At 52.8% G+C, this 13,973-nt stretch overlaps 6 protein-coding genes across 6 annotated transcripts; 2 read left to right on the top strand and 4 right to left on the bottom strand.

The window, feature by feature from the left end:
- Window positions 1-3,248: 3,248 nt before the first annotated feature.
- BDZ99DRAFT_521152 (uncharacterized protein) lies at window positions 3,249-3,790 on the bottom strand (the record flags this gene model as incomplete). The annotated part of the gene is made up of 2 exons (XM_033725599.1): window positions 3,249-3,449; window positions 3,506-3,790. 2 exons carry the CDS (start codon window positions 3,788-3,790, stop codon window positions 3,249-3,251), a joined length of 486 nt encoding a protein of 161 aa, XP_033576801.1.
- Window positions 3,791-4,071: 281 nt separating this feature from the next.
- BDZ99DRAFT_521151 (uncharacterized protein) lies at window positions 4,072-4,674 on the top strand (the record flags this gene model as incomplete). The annotated part of the gene is made up of 3 exons (XM_033725598.1): window positions 4,072-4,350; window positions 4,403-4,589; window positions 4,643-4,674. The coding sequence occupies 3 exons, from the start codon at window positions 4,072-4,074 to the stop codon at window positions 4,672-4,674; spliced, it is 498 nt and encodes a 165-aa protein (XP_033576800.1).
- A 730-nt stretch (window positions 4,675-5,404) lies between these two features.
- BDZ99DRAFT_521150 (uncharacterized protein) lies at window positions 5,405-5,935 on the top strand (the record flags this gene model as incomplete). Its single annotated transcript, XM_033725597.1, has 2 exons — window positions 5,405-5,668; window positions 5,726-5,935. 2 exons carry the CDS (start codon window positions 5,405-5,407, stop codon window positions 5,933-5,935), a joined length of 474 nt encoding a protein of 157 aa, XP_033576799.1.
- Window positions 5,936-9,202: 3,267 nt separating this feature from the next.
- Window positions 9,203-9,559, bottom strand: BDZ99DRAFT_477194 (uncharacterized protein; the record flags this gene model as incomplete). The annotated part of the gene is made up of 1 exon (XM_033722099.1): window positions 9,203-9,559. One exon carries the CDS (start codon window positions 9,557-9,559, stop codon window positions 9,203-9,205), a length of 357 nt encoding a protein of 118 aa, XP_033576798.1.
- Window positions 9,560-10,411: 852 nt separating this feature from the next.
- Window positions 10,412-11,357, bottom strand: BDZ99DRAFT_521148 (uncharacterized protein; the record flags this gene model as incomplete). Its single annotated transcript, XM_033725596.1, has 2 exons — window positions 10,412-10,766; window positions 10,828-11,357. The coding sequence occupies 2 exons, from the start codon at window positions 11,355-11,357 to the stop codon at window positions 10,412-10,414; spliced, it is 885 nt and encodes a 294-aa protein (XP_033576797.1).
- Window positions 11,358-11,414: 57 nt separating this feature from the next.
- On the bottom strand, window positions 11,415-12,480 carry BDZ99DRAFT_521147 (uncharacterized protein; the record flags this gene model as incomplete). Its single annotated transcript, XM_033725595.1, has 2 exons — window positions 11,415-11,810; window positions 12,148-12,480. The coding sequence occupies 2 exons, from the start codon at window positions 12,478-12,480 to the stop codon at window positions 11,415-11,417; spliced, it is 729 nt and encodes a 242-aa protein (XP_033576796.1).
- Window positions 12,481-13,973: the final 1,493 nt, after the last annotated feature.

The raw sequence follows: 13,973 nt of genomic DNA, 5'->3' as shown, positions 1-13,973 counted from the left end.
AAACACCTCCAGCAGGCGACTAGCCTCATCCACATATCATTCGATAATTGGACTTCAGTTGGCAACAAGCGTGCGCTCACTGGGATATGTGTACATCATCTAAACGAGAATGGCCGGCCAGAGGACTACTTGTTAGGCCTGCCTGTTCTTCTAGGCCAGCACTCAGGCAAGAACATCGCGGAGATAGTCAGCTCAACGTTACAATTGTTTAAAATTGATGCTGAGCGCCTTGGCTACTTTGTACTTGACAACGCCATAAACAACGACACTGCTTTAATAGCGATGGCCGATGAGTTCGAGTTCAGCATCTCCCAGCGTCGGTTACGCTGTACCTGCCATATTCTCAACTTAGCTGCCTAAGCAATTATATGGGGTAAGGATAAGGAGGTATTTAAGAGCATGGACGTGAATATACGGGTAAAATCACGTCTCTAATCTTATTGCTATTCTACATTGCGCTAACAGTAATATAGGAAGAAGAACTGCTGATGGCAGAGTGGAGGAAAGCCGGGCCTATCGGGGTGCTATTCGACGTTATATTATCTATTAGCGCCTCTCCATAAGCCCGAGAGCTGTTCATTAAGCTGCAGGCAGAGGACTTGAAGCGCCGCAACGAATCTTATAAACCAAAGGAGCTTATTAAGCCTGTCAGAACTCGGTGGAACTCTTACTACGATTGCTTTGAGCGCGCCTGCGAGCTCCAAGGCCCTCTCGACGCGTATATACACATGAAGCTCGAGGAATACGATATTGAAGCAGCATCTCGGCGCAAGGATACAAAGAAGGAGAAACCGCGGTGCTTTATTGAGGAGCGAGGGCTAAATGCAGGTAATTGGGCAACAATTACAGAGTATAAGCAGCTGCTTAAGCCGTTTAAGGATGCAACAACGTGGCTACAGGGCAGAGGTTCAGCTGGTAGCTACGGAGCTATTTGGGAAGTTCTCATCACATTCGAATGGCTACTCTCGGCCCTTGAGGAGCAGAAGGAGAGGCTTAAGGCTATTGACTACGAGGATCTAGATGCACCCGAAGATCACTTAGTTATTAACGTTAATACCGCCCATAAGAAGCTCGCGGATTACTACGGGAAGACAGAAGACACCCCTATCTATTTTGCAGCTACAATACTTTATCCAGCATACAAACACGCGCTTGAGGGGCTATGGAAGGTGCCGAAGGATCATAATACAAAGCGCGATGGGCCATATCTGTATAAGAACTGGCTTTCAAATGGCTATAGCTCCTTCCGGCTGCTGTGGCAGGCACATAAGGATAAGGTGGCTGCAAAGGCTGCTGGCGCAGCATCTCCTACCTTGTCTCCTGATGTGAGGCCTGCAAAACGCTGTCGAACAAGCCCTACAAACGACCGAGCAGACTTCCTTAGGAACTCTATGGAGGAGGGCAAGCAGGAGATGGAGGAAACTGTTGACGACGAGTACGAGAGGTGGAAGCGCGAGCCAACTCTGAAACAGGACAACCCACTAGCGAAGGACCCTATTCAGTACTGGGTTATCACAAGAGATCGCTATCCTATTCTAGGCCAGCTAGCCCTTGATATCTACTCCATCCCAGCCTCCTCAGCTGATTGTGAGAGAATTTTCAGCGAACTTGGCGATCTCCTGGGCGTACGACGCCTTAATATGAAGCCTGAGTTACTTAGTGCTCTGCAATCTATACGCTCCTGGCGTCGAATTGGCATCAAACCTCCTAAGTAGTAATCAACTTATCAATCAATCTATCAATCAAACCAATCAATTCAACTTGGGGGTCAAAAAGTATCAATCTCATCAACTCAACTTGAGCATCTCAGAAATTAATCAAATCAAATCAAATCAATCACAGCCTGTTCAACGAAGCAATCAATCAACTTGGAGACGTCAAAGTTGATTGATTGATTGATCCCCACTCTGATATCAACTCTACGGCGTCATGTCGGTATGCTGAGTTCTACCGACAGTCCTATACCTAGCAGCGCTAACACAGGCGGCAGTTCATGCTGAACCACCATACCCAACCCTATGAAGACCCAGGAGCGGTCCTCGACTCCGTCGATTTCGCCCAGGAGCTACCCACCATCGACGACATCGAGCGGCTCGTTCAGCAGGGCTGCACCAACCTGTACGAGATGTGGTTTGCCTGGAGGGAGAAGAGCGGGAGTGGCAGCGCTGGTGGAAGCGCTTTCGTGTCCCACCCCAGGTTCGCCATATGCGCCGCGGTGTCTGGTCCAGGAAGTGGGTGGAGGTGGCTGATACGGAGACGACCTACGAGCGAGGCCTCTCCTGGGTGCGCAAGGCGACGGCGGACTTCTGGAGCGCCGCTGAAGCCTTTTTCTCTCGCTGAGCGGCTTCATGCTCACCTCGACACCCCCTGGCACGACACATTGAATGGACGGCGCAGCTGCCAAACGATCGGTCGATTCGAAGGCAAAAGTGTATGTTCGGTGCCAACAACACCTATGTTGATTCATCATGGTGGCTGTCCGGGATGAGACTGAAGGACTGAGGGTAAGAACAGTGGCTCGGCTGTTTGTTCTTGAATCGTGGGCATTCTCTGCGGGTTTTGAGGGGAGGTTGCATGGATTGAGGCGTGACAGGATGGATATGAAGCTGGTAGATTCTGTATTCTATCCAAAACGCCCGAAGTCATACGGATGTCTTCCAGGTTTTGGAAATAGGAACGCAGTCCTGTTCTGCTTCACGACCATCTCAAAACTAATTCATGTGATGTAATAGTGCATGCACTGCAAACTACGCCGCTAGAACCCTTTTGGATTGACTATGGAGTCAAAGAAGCTGTTAAGATGTTAATAGAGTTTGATCATTCGTTTCGGAACACCAAGACGCCTCAGGCATATCTTCTACTTAGCAAACACAGTAGAAGACCGCGACCAATCCATAGAAGCTTTCCATAAAACCCCACCTTCCTTTAGGTAGAGAACCTCATTGAACGAGCGCCTCGGAGATACCCTAGAAGACAAGGACTTCAACAGCCGTAGTACCCAGAGTCATGACTAGACGAGGCCCTCCGTCTCACATCCCGATTGGACACAGAAGATCTCGTGAAATCCCCTCCAAGCCCGTATAGAGTATAGTTCTGCGACAAGCTGCCTATAGTTAGAAGCAAGGCATGCCAGGGGAATAGGGCTGTTTCGACCTACAGTTCACAAGCTTGTAAGAGCTGCCGGTGGCATTGGCTGAGGAAAAGGCGTGACTAAACAATCCGACTATACCAGAATAAAGGGGAATATCCTAGGCACACCCACCCTCGTGAAACAAGCCAGCTTGGTCCCATATCTGCTCAGAAAGGTGTCGACGGTACAGGGCTACGGTCTTCTGGTGTGATCCATGCCGGTTGTTCAGTAGGATGATCGTGAAGACGCACAGTCTGGGGCAGAACTCGTTAAGAGCTTCTACAAAGTCGTTGCAAGCGGGCAAGAAAGCAGTCGAGAACTGGGCAAATGTTGTTAGTAGCTTTACTTAAGAAGCGGAACGCCCGGGTATTCTACCACTTCCAGAGTCGTAGAGTAGTTGACCGTCAAGTTGATTGCCGCAACTATGCTGCCTCCTCCGAGATTCTCAAAGGGCGCCAAGTAGTCCCTCTGGCGCTGGAGGTCAGTAATGACGACAGCGACGGCGATCATAGCCCACGTCTTTACCTGCACCATGGACAAGAAATCATTGAACTGTCGCAGGGAGAGTGGAGTACCGGAGATGACCAGCCTAAGGACACTCTGATCGAGGAGGTCATCAACGAGCGCGCGAGAGGGTGATCGGGTGTTTGAGTCCACCATGGCGAGTGTATGATGGTGCAACGGATGGAGTAGAGGTGATAGAGTTTGAAAAGCGCCAGGTCTCGAATGAACCAAGTCTGTCTGCGTAGGCCGCAAATTACGGGCACCGAATCCCGAGACGCACGAGTACTATATCTCGTCAAGAATCTGCAGGTGACGTCAATGGCGTTCCGCTGCGACTTTGCTACTTCTGCGTCGTTAAAGCTTCGCGGCATCAACTTTGCAGCATCACATCTCCTCTCGAAATCTCACTCTTGCTTATTCAACTCTATCAAAACAATATGGCCACCTCAGCAACCCGCTCTACGCCCAACACCAGCGTTAACTCCCTTTCCACAGAGGCTGTGTTGCAGGCCGTGTCCGGCAACGAGCTGCTGTTGAAGCAGCAGGTCAGAGTGTATGTGGCCATCCCGTCGGTTCGACGCCTGGAGACCGTCCGGCTCGGGGTATGGATAGATAACCTCACGTGCCCTGAAGACTACCTGTCTCTCTTTGTTCCCCTCAGTGACAACGTCTACGAGCTGGAGCTCATTGTAGGGTATACGGCGGATGACAACATTGTACGCGACCCAGCCTTCTCCAGCCTGCCGGCCCAACGACTGATGCATACAGGTCACCTTGGATTTCCTCCCGCGCCTCAAAGACCCGATGATTGGCCTCTTCACAGCAATCGGCTCGAACCTCCGACATGTCAACATCATCCTCATTGGGTACAAGGATGGCAGGATCCAGAACACCTCTGTCATCTTTGAGCGCATCGCCGACGGCCCCTGGGAGCAGGTTCTCGATACCCTCAATCGTGAGTAGTTCCTACCGCCAAATGTCTTTGTATGCCACTAACAACCGCCATAGATCCCTACCTTCCCGTTACGACCTCTACTTAGGAAGTCTGGAGGACAAGCTCTAAGATTTCACATGGCAAACAGGCACGATTGAACGATTGTTGAGCCCAGACGGAGGAAACGGCTTTCCTTCTCTCTTTGTCTTGCTTTTCTTTCTAGCTTTATGAGAGTGCGACCATAGCAGACAATCCAAAATCACTAGGCCCCATACAACTTCCTGCGCATGACTGTATCTATGTGAGACACTTCTGGACATATCAAGAAGAAACGATCATCAAGGTCGTAGACGTAACTTCTTGGACCAGGACACAAGGGTTTTCGCAAGCCTTATCGACTCATTGATGGACTGCAACCCCGCTTTCCAGCAGAAACTGTGTTTCTCGATACTAGGACTCAAGATTCAGCGCGCCGTTTCTTACGCATCATCTACATATTTGATAATGTGTTAAAGCACCGCAAATGACGGCTATATAAGTGGAGCATACGCGTCCATAGCTTCTCCAATTCATGCTCTCTAGAGATCTGTATTTCATTAGAGTCTTTCATGATGCATTGAGGCAATTTTAATGGTGAATGGACTTCCAATTCTCTCATGCGCGGATCTCAATAGCGTGTAATGCATCTTCCGGTAGAAGGCCATTCCCTGGAGAACTCGACAGTAAAAGCACCACCTCGAAAGCCTCCGCGCAACAAGCAACCTTTCAGAGCGATGTCCGCTGAACTTCACAATACTCCCACTCCTTTGCCCACCTCACCCCCCGCTGCGGCCGCCATGACACGACGCCCAGGGCCACTGCCCGTCAAAACGCGGATTAAGACTATGCAACAAGTCACTCTGCCAGAGCTTCGAACTTACATCGCGAGCGGCGCTCTGGCACACAAGACCACTCTATTCGTAAGGGTCATTCTTCGCCCTGGCGAGGATGCTTGGCCGCACCTTTCGCCTTCATATCTTGAGCCCTTCAAGGCTAGCAGGCTCCATCGCCTGGAACGATTGGAGATAGTGGTTGAGCTGAGCGCAAAGGTCGTCCAGGAGGTACGTAGCTTGCCTCTCAGACGCCCCTAGACTTGAACTAACGTCTCTTTGTTTCAGCGCGCCGCCCAAGGCTTCCTCGACGCGGTGGCGTATTCGCTGGAACAGCCCGTCGTCGATCGGTACCGCGAGTGGTGCCTCCCTGCGCTTTCGACCCTGGTGGTGGACTTCCGAGGTACAGGACTGACGCCGTTGCGTTGTGAGTTCTACGTCGCGCAACCCATGGCGCCCTCCACAACTGAACACACCCGTACCTTGTTCAGGCGCTGAGCTCAAGGTATGGGCAGCTGCCTTCAAATCTCACTCATCCTGCCCGGCTGCTGATGCAGTAGACAGGCTCACCTGGCCCTCCTGGACTCCTCCCGCCAGCCTGACGGCAGACACTACAGCATCAACCCTTTCATTTCTGGGTCAACAGGAAGAACTTTTGGAGAAGGGTGTTATTATTGAGGGCTGTTTGAGGGACAGAGGATGGCCTAAATGCAGTTTTTTACTTTGCTTGATTCAAGATGGGGTTTCAGCGGTGTAGAAATGATACCACGATTCTAATTCTCTCTAGATATGAGCTTCCTCAACAGTCGAATTCTAGTCAAAAGAGCTAGTTGTCTGACAATACGATGCAACCGTCTGTAGTGGCTCAATGATGTGAAGGATATGAACCCAGCAGTGCACTATTTGAGACCAGAAACTGCTTCGACCTTAATGACTGGACAAACGGCACGCGTAGAAGCACTGTCAATGTCTCAGGCATCACAGATCAGCACGTACAGACGGCTTCAATGGACCACTAGCATGCAATGGTGAAGAGGCCAATAACAGGCTTGAATGGCATTCAAATGGATCATGAGAGTTACACATTTTAAAGGCCAGAGATGTCGCAGGCCGTACTAAACTTCCAAACCCAAACTTCTCACCGTCGGTTTGATGTCTCCCAGCTCATTCCGATGGGCCCTGGAAGATGAATCCCATCTCTTCACGGCATGTTCCTATCTCTTCAGCCTCACTCCGGATCTTCTCGTCGACGAGATCGACGCCCCATTCTCCGCCCCCAGCCCTCTCGTCCCTACTAACCAAAAACGGGTTGATCACTGAGGCTGTGTAGACGGTGGAGCGGGAGCAATTGGGCTTCCTTCAACCGCGTTTCCTCCAATGGTAGGACCAGAGTTGTTCCCCGCCATCGCCTCTTCCTCTTTTATTCTCACGCGCTGTTCACCCTTGCATTCCTCCACACTGAAAAATTCGTCAGTACAGCGACATGATCAAGTAGTTGAGTGTTTGACGTACTTCTTTGCCGAGAAAGAAGCCTCCAACTGGCGGTGAGCCTCCGCTTCCACTTCGGTATACTCGATCGGTATCAGACTCGCCTCTCTGCTGTGTGTCTATTAGCAAATTAGACATTGTGCCGTACTGGAAGCGGACGAGATGTACATCCTTCTCTGCTCGCCAGGCTCGGCTGTCAGGACCTCGTCAATTTGACGGCTAATTCTCAGCTTGCTGTGCTCGTCTTCTTCGTACGTAATATCGGCCATGGAGCTGTGGGTTGAGGGTGAAGGGACGGGCCTGAAGGAAGAGGATGCTATGCCTGTTTTGTGATGCTGTGCACTGTAGAGCCACTCGGAGCTTTAGCGATCAGGTGACAGATAGCGTGCCTCAGTAGAGATACCCCGCTTCGTGACCTGTCCCTGGTGTCCTACCTAGGTCTCAGGCAACTCGGAAGAAGTGTACACCGCCTGGAAAATAGAACTACCGGGGTCGATTAAAAGAACTAGCGTTGCTTACTACACTAGCGTCTTGGCAGAGTTTTTCCTTCTTAAGCTACTCCGTCCTTCGAACCTTCAACCTCTCCAACACCCCCAGCCTAGCCAGCTGCAGTCGCCGTCGCCTCGCCAGCGCCTCGCCAGCGCCTCGCTTTCCTTGGACCGGACCTGGACCTGGACCGGACTGAATGGCTAACTACATTTCTCCTTAGGGAGATCTTCTTCACTCGACTTCATGCAGCCTGGTACCTTAATGGAAAAAAGATAAGTGTCTCCTCTTCCCCTTTTGGCAATCCGACTCGCTAATACACGTTGTAGGTGGTACCGCCCAGGGTCTTCAACAGATTCTGTGGTGTATGGTACCCGGTTAGGAGTTGTGGCGACCCTCTTGATGGTCTGCTGAATCCGCCGGGTCGGATACAGCCCTACTTTTTTTCATTGAGCGACTCACCTTGTGTGGGTTCTTGAAGAAGAAACCAATCATCCTTTTGAAGTTCGGCTTGTGTCTGCCTTGCTTGTGGTTGACTTGCGTCGTTGTCTTTGCTGCCCTCGCTCTTGGTGTTGTGCTGGTCGTGATGCACCTTGATGTCGCGATAGGATTGTGCGCAACACGTGTGGTGTTGACCGGCACCTCATCGCCACTGAAGCTTGCTTATCGTTGTTCTCTTGCCTCGATGATACATTCGAGCTGTCCGCTCATTTCTTGAAGCTATTGACGCCCGCTCGCCGTTAGGCTGCCCGGCTACGCGGCCTCAGGTCTGCTCAGACTGCTTGGTGTTGGCCGGCCGCTAGACGCCACAGAGGCTTGCTGCTCGTTCTGCTCTTGCTCTAAGGAAGCATTCCAATGGTCCGGATTCATATTTGAGGTTGTGTACGCGCGCATGCCGTCAGACTGCCCGACTGCGTGGCCTCAGGCCTGGCCATGACGGCCTGCGTGGCCCCGCCGCCCTTCCCGCCATCATGCCCGCACCCTTCCCTTTTGCTTGCTGTGACTTGAGACTCGTTAAGATGCACTCTGTGACTCTTCATCCAGCGCCGTCTCCCGGCGTACGCGTGTTGCCGAGCCCGCCTCGCGGCCATGCCTGGCGGATGTCGCAGCCGCAACCAGCAGCGTCGTCCGTCACTGAGAAGCCATTACCCTTCCTGCAGCCTCATAGCAACATATGGCGACCGGCCGAGCTCTCTAGCCCTCTCCGACCCTCAGCCTGCCGTCCTATGGTTGTGGCGTTGAGCTCTCGCCCGCCTCAGGGCCGTGGCTGGCAGCTATGGCACCCGCAACGAGCAGCGCCATCCGTCACTGAAAAGAGGGCAATCTGTCTACAATCCCATAGCATCGTAAGGCGGCCCGTTAAGCCATATTGGCTTCTCCTACCCTCAGCCTGCCGTTCCGCAGTCATGGCGTTGAGCTTTCGCCCGCGCGGCGGCTGTCCGCCCTAGACCGCGCCGCCCGCGTCCTTCACCGAGGAGCGGTATGCCTTCGAGCACCTTCATAGTAACAACAGGAGCGTGAGTGCATCTCTATCCCATGCTACATCCCCAGCGCGGCATCGTGTGGCCGCTGCGTTGCGAAATCGCGACTCCCGGCCTCCTTCGGCGCGACCGCAACCCCCACCCGCACTGAGCAGCCGCAGCGGTCGCTGATATTCTCGGAGGACCAAAGATCTCAGAGGCATTCTATACACCTACGCGATCTCCAGCGTCACATCGCGAGCCCGTGGTGGCGGGGATTCGGCCCAGGAAGCGGCCAGCCTTGCCCCCCCGAGCGCCCGCAAGGGATTCATCACTGGGATTGCGCCCCATCAGCGGCCTCTACGATCTCATTCACGGTATCTATCACTTTCGAAGTCCATTGTCTATTCCCAGCGCAACGTTGTGTGGCCGCGGCGTCGAGAGATCGCGACTCCAAGCCGCCTCCGCCTCCGCCTCCGCCTCCGCCTCCGCCGCAGCCACGAGCCGACCCGCACTGAGCAGCTGTAGCCGTCGCTGATATTCTCGGAGGGACCGAAGAGCTCAGAGGCACTCTATACGCATACGCGATCTCCGGCGGCACGTCGCGAGGTCGTGGTGGCGGGAATGCGGCCCAGGGAGCGGCCAGCCCAGCGCCTACGACCGCTGCGTCACTGAGAGGCCGCCGCATTTGCGGAGGTTACAGGCTCATGTATGCTATATAATGACTATCAGGACTCGCTGTGCATCCTCAGCGTCCTGCTCCGCAGCCGTGGGGGTGAGCAATCGCGCCGGAGACCAGCCTTGCCGCACCTACGATGCGTCCCGCACTGAACGGTCGTTGCTTGCACAGATTGCCTATGGCATGATGTGCAGTTCGGAAGCATGTGGCAGCCATGTACAAAACTCAACGTGTTGGTACGTGGCCGTCGGGGGGAAACATGTGGTCAAAAAGCAGCATTCACTAACAGCAGCTTTCGCCGCCCTTACGGCGGGCGGCTTCATCAAGTTTTCAGAAGGCGCGGTCTGGCGGAAAAACGGAGAACTTTACCGCCGTCTGCTGCGTGGTGTGACACTCAGCGACAGTGAATACTGCGTGCAGGCGCGTCCGTGGGCATCGTGAACCGCGTGTGAAGTACCGCTGGGTGAATGGCTTTTGTGAACCGGCGTGCTTCACAGCCCCTAGAACAACACAAATAGCTTCTGTATATCATGGAGCTGGTTTACCTGATATTGCTCATTGCAGCTTTCAACTCCGTACACTCGCCCACAGAATAGCTGTGGGCGCTGTGCTGAAGAGGTACAACTTAGAAGTCACAAAGTAGCATATAAGAAAGATATTGGATAATTATGCAGCTGTTCTGGGCAACTGAGATAGATCGGGTAGCATTCATATTTCATCAGAAAACAACTTGTGACGACACCATGTCTATATCTCGCAACCTCCCTCTTCTCCTAAACACACTCTCCTTTTTCACTTTTCAACTCCCTTCGCCTCCAAACCTATCCGAATATTCTTGACCTTTAGCTTTCCCTCACTGCCTCATCGCTGACCTCGGCCCGGCCTCGGTTGAGAACCCACTAGCGCTGCACTGTAGTATGGATGGAATAAGCGTGTTGGGGCGATTGAGTCGAACCAGCTGGTACTCTTTCCAATGCTCATTCCAGGAACACCAGCCCTTGGGTCGCGATGGAGCTTGAAGTCAATTGCAACAAGCCACTCCGTCTCCATCTCATTCAAAATTGCCACGGCGATGCCGCTGACGTTGATGAACGTATTGTCGTCAAGAAACTTGCTGCCCAGAATTAAAGCAACAGTAACGGTGCAATACATGTCAACCTCAGAAGGCCTGTCTCCAGTAGAGAGCATAGACAACCACGACGACAAGTAGTGCAGACTGAGCAGAATAGTCGTTGAAGGCAGTCTAGTCACGCGCAACACTTGAGCGACCCATCTACGGACGGTATGAGGGCGGGAGCTCTTTGCCTGGTGAAATGCTTCGGAATATGTCAATGTCTGCGAGGCAGATTCGAAGGGAGTAGATTTCGTACTTTACGTGAGCCATGGCGGTGACGAAGTTAGTCATGGCCTCTATATCGTAATCTAACTTCGCGGACACTCCACCGACGGACTTGTCTTCCTTGGGTGGCTGAGGATTGCGCTGGGGCTGATCCTGCGCACGGCGCTGATGCATCGCGGCGTCTCCCATCCGATAGCTTTCTTCTTCGTAGAATTCTTCCCAGAAAATCAATTTCTGCACAGCGGATAGGGGAGGAGGAGAGTTCGTACATTCCATGCGCCATGGCGGTGACAAAGTCAGCCATGACCTCCATATCGCAGTCCAGCTTCGCGGACACACTCCACCGATAGACTTGTCTTCCTTGGGTGACCGGGCAGTGCGCTGAGGCCGACTTTGCGGACGTCCTTGAAGCCGATGAGCTGGCGGCGAGCTGGGCTTCCCATGCTTGATCTCTGTGATGCAGGGCATTGGTGCCGCTGCTACCATACGCCCTTAATACGAGCCCTCTCCTCTTCGATGCCCTCTCTAGTGCGCTGGAGTGTCCTCTAGCAGGAATGCTCCAAGCCACACCTCCAGGTCATCAAGCGTGTCTCCGCGGCGATCAAAGTTGACGACATCCGCCTTAGGGTCCTTGTGCTGGAGTCTGACGAAGTATTCGGCGCTCCGGAGGAGAACAGCCCTGTTGCACTTGACGGTAGTGATCCGGTTTGCCTCTTGGCGATCAGTGTTCGGTCTTCGGAGACGGGCGGCTTGTTCCAGTCGATGGAGGTGCCATTGGTGAGCATCATGATGTAGGCGAGCTGCAGCTTCTGTTAGTGTCATGTTTGTTGCGTACAGGGACAGCATACTAACCTTCTCCTTGTCGGTCCATCCTTGTCCTGAAGAGGGCATAGACTTATCTTCGTCTTGAGCGCGGATGGCCTAGATCCCACAGCTTCATCGCCGAACGGTGGCATAGTCACTCAAACTCTTTTTGCATCCATCTCGAGGTCCCTCATCTCCATCAAATTGCAGATTGAGTCCCTGCGCCGGGCATCGACAACCCCGGAACCGCATCCTCTCAGATGAGGATCATTTACCATCATCTCTCAAGCTGACGCACTTGCTTCCACCTAAGCCCTTGTGGTGCATGACTTTTCGTCTAATACGCCTGAACTTGTAACCAAGAGTGGCCTTTGACTCTTGTCCTGGCTACCGAACCATCGCCTGTTGTTGCCCAAGTTAGCGCTGGGGGCGAGAAGAAGAGTTGAAGGCATACCTGGAAGCTGGAAATGCTAGAGATTAACGGCGCAAGCTCCGTGCTCTCTCCGTGGAACTCCCGCGAATACCGACGAGCTTGGCGATTCTTCTCTGGTTCGGTTTGCTGCGCGATGATGGGAACGCCCTTGAGCTTCGTGCCGGAAAGTTCGATACCGACCGCTAACTTTCTTCTCCGTGAAGCTCCCGCGAGCATGCTACTCTCCGCATGCGCAGGCTGGCCATTCGCATACTTTTCAGCGAGCTTCGTGATCTGCTCCATAAGAATAGCTAGCTGTATAACTTTGAAGTCCACGAAGATATCGTTCCAGAAAATATGGGCATTGCTGACCATTAAGCGTGCTCCGGTCGCGCGGTTTTTCAAGAACGCTTGACCTTTTTTTCTGCTTCAGTGCGTTGGCCGAGAGTGCTGTTGAGGAAGCAGCGTCGTGGAGGTGAGCTGCTGCGGAGAATTTGGCAGCGTCGAGCAACTTCAGGCGGCGGATATCCATGTCCAAACGAGAGACACGGGGCAGTCAATCGGCGTGCATCCATCCAGATACTGCTGGTCCAAGGCTGATAGTGAGGTGAGGAAGGTTGGTGGAGAAGGAAAGGTGGTAGAGGGAGGAACAACAAAATTTAAGTGTGTCCACGGGCAAGCTTGCCGAAGACCTTGCCGAAAGGTGGGGCTGGGTGCCCCCTGCTTGTAAAGCCTCCGGTAAAGACTGAGTATGCTTCAGGACTATGTAGTGGACATCCTAACTACTCTGGATATTGTATAAACACTACTAGTTCTACTCCTGCCATAATTATCCACCAAGCTTTGTAGCCGTCCTAAAGAATGCCTGAAGACGTGCGTCTGCGGCGATGTACTGAATGTCTCCGAAAAGCTCCCCTGACCGGCTCACTCCTGTGGCGACAGACGAAAACTTCAAAATTGTTACCAAGTGATAACACTGATCCAAAGGGGAGCAATCTACTCTGCCCTGGCCTCCTTGCTGCGAGCTGTGCGTTTCAAAATATCGTCGATGGTCGCTGCGTGGGCAACCGGCCTCGCACCACCAAGGACTTAGGTTGCAAATTGACGTGAACTCTGTTTGATTTGTGAAGCCGTACGAGCAGACTATATACTACATAGGGAGCGTAGGCATAAGTACTAATTAGAGGCAGCAGTAGGCAGCGGTAGGCAGGGTAGGCCACCGTACCCCAACCCCTCTCTGTAGAAGTTGTAATTGGCTAGGCACGTAGGCCGGAAACCCTGAGTCAAGGTCAAGCCGCGACACCATCCTCAACACCAAACATCACCCATCCTAGCCTATCTCACCACTCTCTCTATATCATCTTCCGCCTTCTGGAGACACTTCTCTTAACTCTAGTTCATTTTATCTCCACGCACTCCTGGCGCTGCTGCGCCCCCGTCACCTCGACGTCCACAAGGAGGAGAACTGCCATGATTTCTTATTGCCATTATTTCAGTAAGAACAGCTTTGTTTCTAGACCGACACTTCCTAACGCTCTCGATAAGGCCTTCTCAGAGGCCACCTCGCCTTCGCGGCCACTTCATAGCCCTGCTTGATTCATCCTGACCGCCGTATTACCCAGCAAACCGCCCCTAGGCCCGACAGATAGACTCTCCCCATATTGGGCCAAGCGACCGTCGTATATCTGCTCTCTATGGATCTGTATTTTCCAAAGCTTTCCTAGACAAAAGTGAGTGTAGACGAACATGCCAACGCGCAGAGGCGCGGTCCCGTCAGCTCCCGCTACTTTCGGATATCCCCAGCGCTGACCTCACGACACAACATTCAAGCCCCATCCGATAGCTCTTTAGGCTACGAGAGAGTTCCT

The sequence above is a fragment of the Mytilinidion resinicola genome, assembly GCF_010093595.1.
Source record: "Mytilinidion resinicola strain CBS 304.34 unplaced genomic scaffold BDZ99scaffold_10, whole genome shotgun sequence".
Taxonomy (NCBI): domain Eukaryota; kingdom Fungi; phylum Ascomycota; class Dothideomycetes; order Mytilinidiales; family Mytilinidiaceae; genus Mytilinidion; species Mytilinidion resinicola.
The sequence above is the reverse complement of the archived record's forward strand: the minus strand, read 5'-3'. Positions and strand labels throughout refer to the sequence as shown.